Source organism: Rhea americana, unplaced genomic scaffold (genome assembly GCF_003343005.1).
Source record: "Rhea americana isolate MKP2758 unplaced genomic scaffold, rheAme1 scaffold_191, whole genome shotgun sequence".
NCBI lineage: Eukaryota > Metazoa > Chordata > Aves > Rheiformes > Rheidae > Rhea > Rhea americana.
In genome coordinates, this window is record NW_028186050.1 from 433,955 (window position 1) to 445,940 (window position 11,986).

Below are 11,986 nucleotides of genomic sequence, written 5' to 3' on the forward strand. Positions count from 1 at the left end.
ACAGTTCCTCTCCTTTCTTCTCTGTCCATATGGAAGTTTCCTCTGTACTTGTCACTTCATGCTCTGGGTATTTCCTGAAGTCTTCTTTCTACTTATAATCACCTCCTAGCCCTGCTCGTCTCTGGTATATGCTTTGGATGGGCCTCCTGCTTTCCAAACTTTTCTTTTTAATTTCATCCAAGCGGCAGTTGTTAGAGGCAATGTTGGCAAGGCCTTAGATTGTGTTGCTCATTCTGCTGCCAATCTGCAGTGTTATTCTGGGCAAGTCATTTCCTTTTGGATGCTTTTTGTCTTCTGTGCTTTGAGGATTTGGTTAASTAAGAAATATAAAGTTGAAGGCAGGATGCTCTCCTCTTTCCTACTCCAGATCTAAAAAGTCAGGTCTTCATTTATTGGTTATTTTCATTTCTTTGTTAAGCCTTTGGTTTCCTTTTCCTGCTTTTGTCTATGTTAGCTCAGATTTTCAAACTAGAATTGTATAATAGTGACTTCTAAACGTAACTGGTAAAAACACATTTTTATACTATGTTCAGTGTACAACTGGGGAAAACTGGAGAGTTAAGTGAGTGCCTCGTAGAAATATTATCTTAAGCTTAAACTTGCTTATCATCTCAGTGCTCTGGGATAGGGAATTAAGCAAATCACAGTATRGTACTCTTGCCTTTATAAAATCAAAAGAGAGAAGGAATTCTTGCCGTTATCAAATCTGATCCCCAGTGCAATGTGAGCCAGCAAAAATGCTAAAATGCTAAGCAATAAAATGATTTTATTTGAATTCTAAATTCATTTTTAAAGTTAAAATTAATTTAGATAATAAATCTCACTGGCAYGAGAACCAGCAGAGAAAAAAAGTTCATAGTGTAGTTGGTGTCAGTGCACAGCTCAGTAGGATGCATTTGATTCTTCTTTTTGTATTCTTAGAGAACCACAAAGCTGTGCAGCTTGGTGTGTGATGTTCCTGAGGAGACTGCAAAAAGGGCAGGAAAGAGAACCTTCCTTCCTGCAAATGAGCATCRCTGATCCCTAATATTGCTTATAAAAATAGGATTTTGTCTTCAGTGTTCCTGTTCGGGCCTTTTCTTTTTTCTCCACTCCTTCCCTGTCTCAGTTTCTTTGCTGCTGTAAGATGTTATTGATTGTTTATACCTTTGCAAGTAACTCCCAGTTCCACCTCTTCCCCCTTACCCATGCCACACTGAGTAGACACTAAATAGCAAAGACTATCTTTTCTATACCCCCCCCTCCTTTTTTTTTTTTTAATTCAGTTCCCTGGGAGAGGGGAGGAGAATGTTTGCTGACATGTTCAGAATCAGTGTTTTCATTTGGGAGCCTTACCCAGCTGGCTTAAGTGGGAAACTATGTGTGCATGGGTGTCTTGTTGCACCCTTGTATAGACAATGAAATCCTGAAGTTGTTCAAGCTGTTCATTTRGAGGAAGGGGAAAAACCCCTCGTAGGTTGGCTGGTTTGTCTACCCTCAAAAGGTTTTTTAAGCTTTGGCAATATAGAGTTTTCAACTGACAGGTGAAATTGTWTTTAGGTTTTTTCATCCTCTGTAATCAGGATGAGGATGACCAGACTGGAATTTTAATTTGAATCTTTGCAGAGCTGGTCTAGGCGTTAAAATTCTTCCTCCAGTCATGTTAATAAGCACAGCATGCACTATAAAGATGTCCTCTTAGAAGGAGGTTTGCCATATATACACAACATTATAYATCTGTCATATTTCAAAGGGTTTTATAACAAAGATGTGTAGAGAAGGTGGAATGTACAATGTGTTGCTATGAATAGAAATAAGACCAAAAAAGAGTCGTGTTAGAGCAAATACTCAGGACTTCAAAGCTTTTTAAACTCTCCTAGGAGCCATMTAGTTTAAATGTATAATACATTGGAGGATTCTTATGAACAATTCATATCCATAATACTCAGCAGAGTAATTCTACACATGACTGCAAAGTGAATGTTCATTTCAAATATTTACCAGGGAAGGTCTTTAAGCTATTGTTTATGAGAAATTGAGCTTTATCTGCATGGATGTTTTAGTAATTAGCTGGGTTTTATGGAATGCATGGCAGCGCTTTCACAATTTTATCTTCCGTTCCAATCTTCTATTCATTTCTGGAATGCCAAAACAACATCTGTATTTCCTGCTAGAGAGATGATTGGCAGCCATGTTTCAGGCAAATGTGTGTAAGAAAAAACAAATGGCAAATTTCATCTAGTAAATGACATTTACAGACTTGAAAATCAAAATGCTAGATTTGAAAACGTATGATTTGATGGATCTTAGGCTTGCAGTGTCATGGTTAATCATGGGCCGTGGGGAAAAATAGATTAGTCTTCATTAAAAATTAGAATAAGGAGTGTTTGTTACCAGATCGGACATAAGAGCTTTTCATGTTATTTGGATTTGCTTTTTGGAACAGCAGTCTGAACTTAAGTGGTTATTAGTACAGATAAAAGCATAAATATGTATCAATATGCAGTTGCCTGATASTTTATATGTACTGAAGTAAATGGCAGCTAATACCTTTAACAGAAATTACCTAACAACATACAGAAAAGATAATCTGGGAAAGAGAAATGGATARTGATAAATTAAATGCTCAAAAATATTAGGATAATAAAGGTTTAAAAAGCTGGAATGTGCCTGGTGGGACATCTTTATTTTAATTCCTGCTAAAGGCTCTCTTTGAGGAATTATTGGACAACTAGTTCCAAATGGGGCTTTGCAGGAATCTGACAAATGTTGGATCTAGATAGGACCTATATGAGTCAAAATTTCACAATTTTTATAAAGCATTCCACACTGTCCCATGAAGGTACTGTTTTCCAGTCATGGCTTTTTATGCCTCCACATCRTTCCTTCTAGATTTTTGATGTCTCTCACATCTCAGACAGACATCTTGATGATCTATTCTTGGATAAAGTTTATTAGAGCTTATTAACTTATGTGGACTCAAACTTCAAAAATTCCTTTTAAAATGCCTTATTTCATTTGCAAAAATTTCCAGCTTGCTCAAAACTAGCACTGGACTTCTGATGCCCTAGTATTGTGCCAGCATTCAAAATTAGGGTTCTGGCACACCACGTTATCCTGTTTGGATATAAAAATAGCCAGGACTCAAGCTTGAACTGGAGCATATCCTAGTCATACCCAGCTATCATTCCATTTCTTAGATGCAGAGAGCTAGTATTTGCCAATAGCAATCCTTTTCCTGCCCTTCCCTAATACCAGAGTTTGAGATTGGGACCAACACAAGCTAGTGTAGGTTGCAGTGCTGCCAAATAGTGTTCTACTTTTGTGATCCAGGATCAACATAGGAAGTCAGTAATTGTGCTTGCAAATAGCAAAGTTTTTTTTTGCACAAGTTGAATCCATGTTTTGTAACAATGTGGTAGACAACTTTTTAAAAAAGGTCTGATGTTTTAAAACATTTTTGCTTTATACTAGGGTTTTTAAGTTGTGTTTTTTTTTTTTTTGCTTTAAAAGGATGATCAAAAAACACTTGATAACATGATAAGATGTAAGATTTTGACATGCATTCATTCATGGTGTTTGTTCCCACATCAAGACAGCTCTCAAGCTCAGACACTTAAAAGCATGTTTGGATAGAAACGATTGCTCTTTCCTCCATTTGGAGTCCAGGCTACTAAGGTGGAATTCCAAAGATCTGGCCTTCCTCTGCCCATTGTCCCAGGAGAAATCCTCGTATGTTACTTCTCTCTTAGTTAAAACAAAGTTTTGTGCTCCTTTCTCAGGGCCGCCCTGAATTGACACCCACAGCAATAGCTGCGGGGAAACTTCTGGCTCGGCGTCTTTTTGGCCAGTCTTCAGAACTGATGGACTATGACAATGTGAGTTGTTACTTCTTCTTTCAATTCTTCTTTCAATAATAAAACTTTTTTTAAAATAAAAAAGAATTATATTTTGTCTTCTGGAATCCAGCTTTGACAGTAGCCAAAGAGACAGAGCTATACTTCTCACTTATGTGAAAGCCTCCCCTGTATCTGCCACGTAGCTGCTTCATATGGTTCAACATATGGTTTTCTGTTGTTTCCTCACAAGCAGGTACCTACTACAGTTTTCACTCCTTTGGAATATGGTTGTGTTGGACTGTCAGAAGAAGAGGCTGTGCAACGTTATGGATCAGATAATATTGAGGTAAGTTTAATTTTATAGTTGTGTCATGAAAAGATAGAAGTTTCCATGTGTTATTAAGCAAAAATTTTTGGTCCTCCAAAATTAGGGGGTTTACCGTGAGGGAGTTGGTGTCTTCAGAAAAGCTCAGAGCTTTAAAGTTGTTGTAACATGTCACAATGGAAATTGTAACCTAGTGGTCTTAAAATAATAGAATCTGACTGCAGTGATGTTTTAAATTAGTCTCTATTTTAACAAGTGATTTTGTGTCGTTATTAAATGACAGTTATGCTCCTTTCAGTTGTCAGAAATGCTGGCCATGTCCATTATTCTAAACTTTGGACGCCCCTAGAAATAGTCACATAAGCTGCTATTTGCCTTTTTTTGTGGCTAAAGTATCTTCAATTGATGTGCATAGGCACTGCATATTGGGGAAGAGCTGATATGGTATATATTCCCACCTAGTCCTCTGAGATAAATAATGAGATTATGGTACTCATGGTGAGGAAATTCACAGTCACTCTTATAATAAGCCAAAATTCAAACAAGTCACATTTGTAAAGATAGATTGTATTRCTTTTATTCCCTCATCGTAAAGCTTGTCAGTATATGACTCAGTAAGCTGTGGAAATATAAAGGGCAGTACTGTAATTATAAATCCTCTACTTTATGTTAGGTCAATTATTATTTCTGATTTCTGTTATTCTGAAATATAGCATACTCTTTAAAATATGTCCTGGACTACTTATCTGGATTTCTGGATACAGATGCCATTTAGAATTATAGAAATACCAAGTAAGAACAATTGTTCTTACCTGACAAAGACAGGCAATTGATATGTGGAGTACATAAGATGCTGATGTGATTCATGTATGTGAGTTCAGTTGATGAATTTATCCTGGAGCCCCAGCAAAATCATTAATAAAGAAATGAGCATTTACTATGCAATCTGCAGAATTACAGTTTAAGTTGTCCTTGTGGTATCCATGGTTATAGATTTGGAAAGCTTCTTGGATTTCATTTTTTTCTGTAAACAAGGTATTACTTAAACTTTYGATTGTGAGACATCTGAAGGAACATATCTAACTTTACTTTGAATTTGGAACATTGATTTGAGTAGCCTGATGTAGTGGATTTATTTTTTTTTTTTTTTTTTAGTTTTCTTTCTAATCTAATGTTTTCTAAGAAAGTTTTGTGTTAAACTCTTAATTGTGCTTTCTATATCTTGCTATAAAATAATGAACAAACTATAAGTAAATCTGTTCTTGTTTTTTGTAACATCATCAATATGCAGTAATAGTAATAATTGTAATATAAAATAATTGTTTTCAATATAATAGTATGCTGTAACAGAAAATGTTATTTTCCCTACCAGGTATACCATGCGTATTATAAACCTTTAGAGTTTACAGTGGCTGAAAGAGATGCAACTCAATGCTATATGAAAGTGAGTGTTGACATCTTCTGACTTGCTTTATCTTTAAAAAAGAGATGTGGTACAATCCATTTTAAGGAGGACTATTAAAAAAAAAAAAAAAAAAAAAAAAAAACTTTACACATATTAGTGTTTTTCAGAGCTGACATTTTCCTGATGAGTCTCCATGCTCTTAAGTTCCTAAGAAATACTCCAAATTTCATAAAGACCAATCTCTACCTCCCTTAGCAGAGTTCCAGACTAGTTATATGTAATATACCACCCTTTGGGAAAGTACACGGCCCCCCCTTTCCCCCCCTCCCCCCCAAAAAGCATAAAGCTCACAAAACTAAATTGTTCCATGTCTTGTTCATAAACACAAAATCTCCCTGTTTAGACCAGTATGTGGAATGTCAGAATTGAAACCTATCATCTCCTAGATCAGTCCAGTTGCTTCAGTTGTGAAAAGGTTTTTGATGTACTTGTGCACAACAGTCTTATCTAAGTGGAGGGTAGTATCAGTGGAATATATCCTAGTTTTCTTTTCCTTTCTCTCGAATATCAGGGGACTAACTTCTCATAGTGGAATAAATGTAATGACTTCTGTAGGTCTATCACAAATTATTAAGCAAATTATTATTATGTTATGTAAGGAGTATYCATTGTCAATAGCTGTAACCAGTTTTTCTGTTTTGTCACTTCTGACTTCTTTAAGTAGCTAGATATCTACCTTAACTGTCCCAAGAAGCATTGCAACTAAGATGATGCTTATTCTTTTCAGCTGTTTCTTTTAAATTACATCAGTGCAGCTGAGTACTTGACAGCAGAGTAGTAATGGCATAGTAGTTGTTGGATGACATTGAATATAATGCTGATTAAATTTCCAAGATGCACAAACAAGCATTAAACTTCGAGCTTCAAACTCTAAGAGCATCTTTTATTTTGTTTTGGTTTTCTGTTCTGTTCTTTCAGTACTGAGAATACCGTTTCAGGAGTGCTGTTCTGGGGATTCCTGATGAACAAATCCACAGCCTTTACTGAGTAGCAGAACCTGTCAGATCAGTGATTATTTAGTGCTTGATGGGAGGACACAGGGAGACTCTGACTTTCTTTTTATAGTGATAAAGATGCTGTCCTTAAAGGCATAATATATTCATGATGTTCTTTAATAGAAGCAAGCGTGCAGTGATTCAGGCCTTCAGAGATACTTAATTATTCATCTTCATCTTTGGCTGCTTCCAAGGCTTGAATCCTTTTTAGGTCATATGGTTGATGTGGTAAATATATCTAACCAAACATTCTACTATGAGTGTTCACAAACTGAATTACAAAGGCACAGAAAGTCCTATAATTGGTGGTGGCCAACTTTGGAGCTACAGCTGATTAGCTGCCGAGAGTTCCTGTACAAGCTCAGAGAAATGCTAAGGTTGCCCTTCAGCTTCACAATGACATAGGTCTGGTTATTGGACTACAGAGGATATTTTAAGGATTTCATACAGATAACAAGCAATAAAGTATTAAATATACCTCAAATTATTGGTTGTCAATGGCTCCCTGAAGTCTGAAGGAAATACGCTAATAAAGCTTTGATCCAGGAAAGTTCTTAAGGACAAGCATAAGACCTACTGAAGTTGGTAAAATTTGGGCAAGTGCTTAAGTTCTTTGCATGCCGGGGATACACTGCTGAACTGGGATCTTAGGGCACTTCAGTTTCATTTGATTCGTCTTTGTGCCTTATCTTTAGATGCTCTAAGAAAAAATCTCTAGGTAGTGTATTGTTTTCAGATGGTGTGCTTACGAGAGAGAGAGCAGCGAATCCTTGGCCTTCATTTCGTTGGACCAAATGCAGGCGAAGTTATTCAAGGATTTGCACTTGGAATCAAGTAAGTACAAARGAATGTCTCTAGCTTCTAAAGCCATTTTTTTAGGTTATTGCAAGATTATAAAAGATAGCTGCCTAGTTTTGGCAACGCTATAAAGAAGCTATGCTTTTTGTTACTTTTTTGTAGTATTGCACATATTTTCACCAAAAATGCTGCAGTTCTTCATTAAGATATACTGGATTTAGTTATAGAAATACTGGATATAGTTAAGGAAAAATATAATGCTGGCTTGATATTGTTTAAGCAAAAAATAAACTTGTACATGCGCTTACTAATGCCATTTTTTTCGGAGAGAGAGTGGCTGCCTTTGCATTCTATGCACAGGATAGGTAATCACCATATAGTCTTTTGAGTCCCTTCTGTAAAAGGATATTTGTGCTTTCCATAAGAAGCTTTCTTACAGCTGCCAAGAATTCTTTTCCTAATCTCATGTTTAAATGTGCATAGCCATAGCTCCTTAAAATCTCAGTAAGGACTTGCATGAATCTTTGTTTCTGGGGTATAAGCTAATCACTATATGAGATGGTAGGGAAGAAGTCTCTGTAGGATGGTGGAAGAGAGCAGGTTCTCTGGTCTGGAGCTTTCTGATCAGTGCAATAACATACTTATCCAAAGTGGATGAACGTTTGTGATCTGTTCTTGTTCAACAGTTTGTTCAAAAATGAATATAGAAGTGTGTTTTTTCCTTACCTGTATATTGTCCTCCTATTGAAGGAGTAAGGAATGATTCTGGATCTTTTCTGGTTAGATGGAGCATTTCTGCTATCTCTCTTGTGTACATCAATTATTTCTTACTTAGTTTATATTTCTCCTCTTATATCTGATTTACATCTTCAGAAATATTGATTCATATATATATATAAATATTACTAAATTACAGTATTTAACTCATCTTTGAAGAAAATAATCAATGGGATGCAAGAAAGTTCCCCCCTATAGTGTGATGTCAGCTCATTGTCCTGAATATCGTCACAATTTTATTGCAGTTTTAGTCTTACAGTTGTGAGCGACTAGCACAAATGAAAAGCAGGAAGGATTAAGAAGGCAGGACTGCAAGTATCACGTGAGGAATATCTTAGAAATCACTGAYTGCAGTATATCCTGAGTACATATTTTCAACATGTGTTTGTAGTCCATTAATTGCCAGTGGTATAGATTCTAGAACTACATTTCTTAGGATGTCATTGTTTTGAAGTTTTATCCAAAATAACCAGTGAAAAGGAAGCATATGAAACTGGAATGCTTTTCTGCCTTGCCTGAGGGAAATTAAAACTTCAGCCACAGAAAGAGGTTTTCAGCAGGTCAGATCCTTATGTTGGTTTCTATTGTACTTCACAAATCTGGAGTTTTGTGGAACACCCATTGTAAGTATGAGCTTCTCTTCTCCTTTGTCAAATATTAGGCCTCACTTCAGTTTCTCCAAAAGAAGATTTTTCCCTCTTCCCTCCCCATTTAGCACTCTGGTAACATCTGTGCTCAGCAATGATTTTCCGTTGTGGTGTTATCATGAATGTAGGTGGGACACCAGAAGAAGACTTGTGGCTATCTTGTCATATTTCATGGAGGGAGGGAACATTATTCCATTGAGGGCTTGAAATGATTCCTAAAATTAGACTAATTTCAGCTATTCTTACAGAGTGACTGGCCAGGAAACTGTGAGGACCAGCTCAAAGAAAAGTCATCAAGTCTAAGAATGTGATTAGACCAATGAAGGAATGAAGCAAATAGAATTTTAGCTCAAGTTTGTTTTTGGGAGCTTTTTTGTTTGTTTGTTTTGTTTTTAAGTAGGGGATGAAATTTTCCTCTTAACACTTGATAACTTTAGTATAAACACCTGACTTTCTTTAGGATCATGAAAAAGTATTCTGGTGTTATTTCCTTCAGATTTTTGCCTGCAGTCCTAATGAAGATTTTCTTTCTCTCTCTCTGTGTGCGTGCATGTGTGTGTGTGTGTGTGTGCAAAACACATATACAAGTACAAGAAAAGCTGGAGGTTGCAGTTTTGTCATGTGTTTTTCCATAGGTTCATTTGTGACCTTGGATAAATTGCTTGATTATCTCTGTGTCAACTCTTAGGACAATTCTTCTCTATCTAAGTGTTGTCAGGTTAAGTGTTTAAATATTTGTTGTGTAGGTATCTGAGAACTAATAGACAGAATTGTTTGAAGAATAACTTTAAATACAACTCCTCTACCTGATAAAATAGACAAGAACAAGATTGGTTTGATGCTTTAGGGCATTCTAGCAATTTTAGGTWAATGGTGTATGACTGTTTTTTTTTCTTCTTCTTTTTTGTAGATGTGGTGCTACGTATCCTCAACTAATGAAGACAATTGGCATTCACCCTACTTGTGCTGAAGAAGTTACCAAGTTACATATTACAAAGCGTTCCGGCTTGGATGCAACAGTCACAGGCTGTTGAGGTTAAATACCATCCCTGGAAAGAAGGAAAAAGAGCACAAAATAGAAARGGGGCATTTTTATTTGAAACCAGTTTAATGGTTGGAGTTCCAGGAATCTTTCTGATTCCCTCTGTATACACCTTTTTTTCTCACAACCAGACAAAGAAATTGTCCTCCCATCCTCATAGTTCTAAAATCAATGTGGTTCTACTTTAACACATCTCTCTCTCCCTTTCAAGGTATCTATAATTCTTCTCTTGCTCAGAGCTAAGGATTAATCACTGTTTTATATATATATATGTATATATATATATATATATATATATATATTCAAAAATATGTATCTGAAGCCATTGCCATCTGAGGCCTTCTACAGTTTAAATGGTTGTCATACAAGCTTGTCTGCCAATAGATGTGTCTTGCACTATGTTCATATAGATTCCAGGAATCAGACAGGGCCTCGTTTAGAAGTGCACTGAAGATACCTTCTCTGAAGTACTTGGCTAGTTCATTACTGATCTTAATCTTGGACACTGAGACTTTGTACTCACCAACAGAAACAAGTTCCTAGAGTGTGTAATGATAGGTAAGCAGACATCTTTGTTTTTTTCTTTAAAATGTGCTATATATATAGTTTAATATATAGAATTTAATAGAAAATMAGTTATCACTGAAGCTGTGCAAGCTACTGGGTGAATTCCTTGGCAGGGTGGTCATAACATTATGGTGTGAAGGCTGATAGATTTTTTTTTTGTCAGTTCAGAGGTGCTAAAGAAAGTGTTTCAGGTTATGGTGAATTCTCTTCCCACTCTGGAAATTGCTAATTCATTTCAGTTCAAATTAAATAGACATATCTCACAAATTACTGCTTGAACACCACATGTTAAGGAATAATGACAAGTAGAATCAAAGCAACAAATATTCCAGTTCGTGCAGTTTTTTCTCTTTGATAGAATGTGGAAATCTGGCTGACAGTGATAACTTTGGTTTGTTTTTAATATTTAGTCACTGATAAGCTGGATGCCCCTTTTAAATGGACTGAGATTTGGACATTAATAAAATATATATTACTGAAGGGAACTGTATTAAAGAATAATTTAGAGAAGAAATGGTCCAGCTCAGAACACTCTTTGAAAATAATTATCTGCAAACTTTTTTCAGAATATTGGCCAGAGTAACAAAGCATGTTTCTACTGCAAGTTCCTGCTTTTTTTTCCTCTAGCCAGAAGGGGGAGATGCTGGTTAATTTGTAACAACAAAAAACATAAGAAATCTTACAGTGAAGGTTCTTTTGCAGAACCCTGTTAAATAGGTAGCCTGACAAAGGCAATACCCAAAACAAATTGCTTTGAATTTCAGTCCAAGTTGCAGTTGCCAATATTTTGATAAGCATAGTCACTAAGATTTTGCACCCCTTACACTAGAATAACGCATGCAGGAAAGGGAGAAGTGATCTTCTAGGTAAAACGATCTTTTTTTTTTCCCCCATTAATTTATATCAATGTTTCTGCAAGTGAAATCTGGTATTTTCTTAGCTGTCCTGATTATTGCGGTTTGGGAGAATAGTCTCACGATCATGTATACCTTTGCCATATTTTTCTTTGACTCCTGTTTCACTGCTTATTGCAACACAGACAAATGATTGGTCTATTTCAAGGGTGAAATATTTCTTACCACCGAAATTGTGCCTGTCACGAGAAACTATTTGAGAAAAATTGATTAGATATTAAAAAAATAGATGTAATGGCATTTATCACACTCTCATTGATACGAAAATACTCTGTTTTCAATGATTTGTTCTGATTTTAAAAACAAAAAAWATCCTTAAGTGCTTTCTCTGCAAAGCATCATGACACTTCTAGTAAAAGAAGGAAGGAGTGATACAGTAGAAGTGCAAGTGGCATTCCCTATGCCTTTTTTTCAGCTCTGAAGTCAACCATAGGTTTGTGGATGAAAAATATTTTGAGTAGAAGTATAGTTGGAACGCTACCCAAACATTACTACTACCTTTAGAAGAAAGGCTATGAAAATTTTACATCTGCAAGTGAATGTGTGCCTACCTGTGCACTCAGAAAGTTCCTGTCTACTTTAATAGAGGCCTAGGGATATGATACAGCCAAAAACCTACAAGATTTTTCCCAGCTGTT

The 11,986-nt window shown here is 36.0% G+C and overlaps 1 protein-coding gene across 1 annotated transcript in view; it reads left to right on the top strand.

Annotated features, from left to right (window-relative positions):
- Positions 1-11,986, top strand: part of TXNRD2 (thioredoxin reductase 2) — a 38,090-nt gene that overhangs the window by 25,158 nt on the left and 946 nt on the right. The window contains exons 13-17 of the mRNA XM_085302696.1: positions 3,762-3,857; positions 4,072-4,164; positions 5,516-5,587; positions 7,340-7,437; positions 9,736-11,986. The exon at positions 9,736-11,986 is cut by the window's right edge and continues 946 nt beyond it. Of these exons, the coding sequence (XP_085158822.1) occupies positions 3,762-3,857; positions 4,072-4,164; positions 5,516-5,587; positions 7,340-7,437; positions 9,736-9,865 (489 nt within the window). The 3' untranslated portion in view covers positions 9,866-11,986. The remainder of the gene's footprint in view (positions 1-3,761; positions 3,858-4,071; positions 4,165-5,515; positions 5,588-7,339; positions 7,438-9,735) is intronic.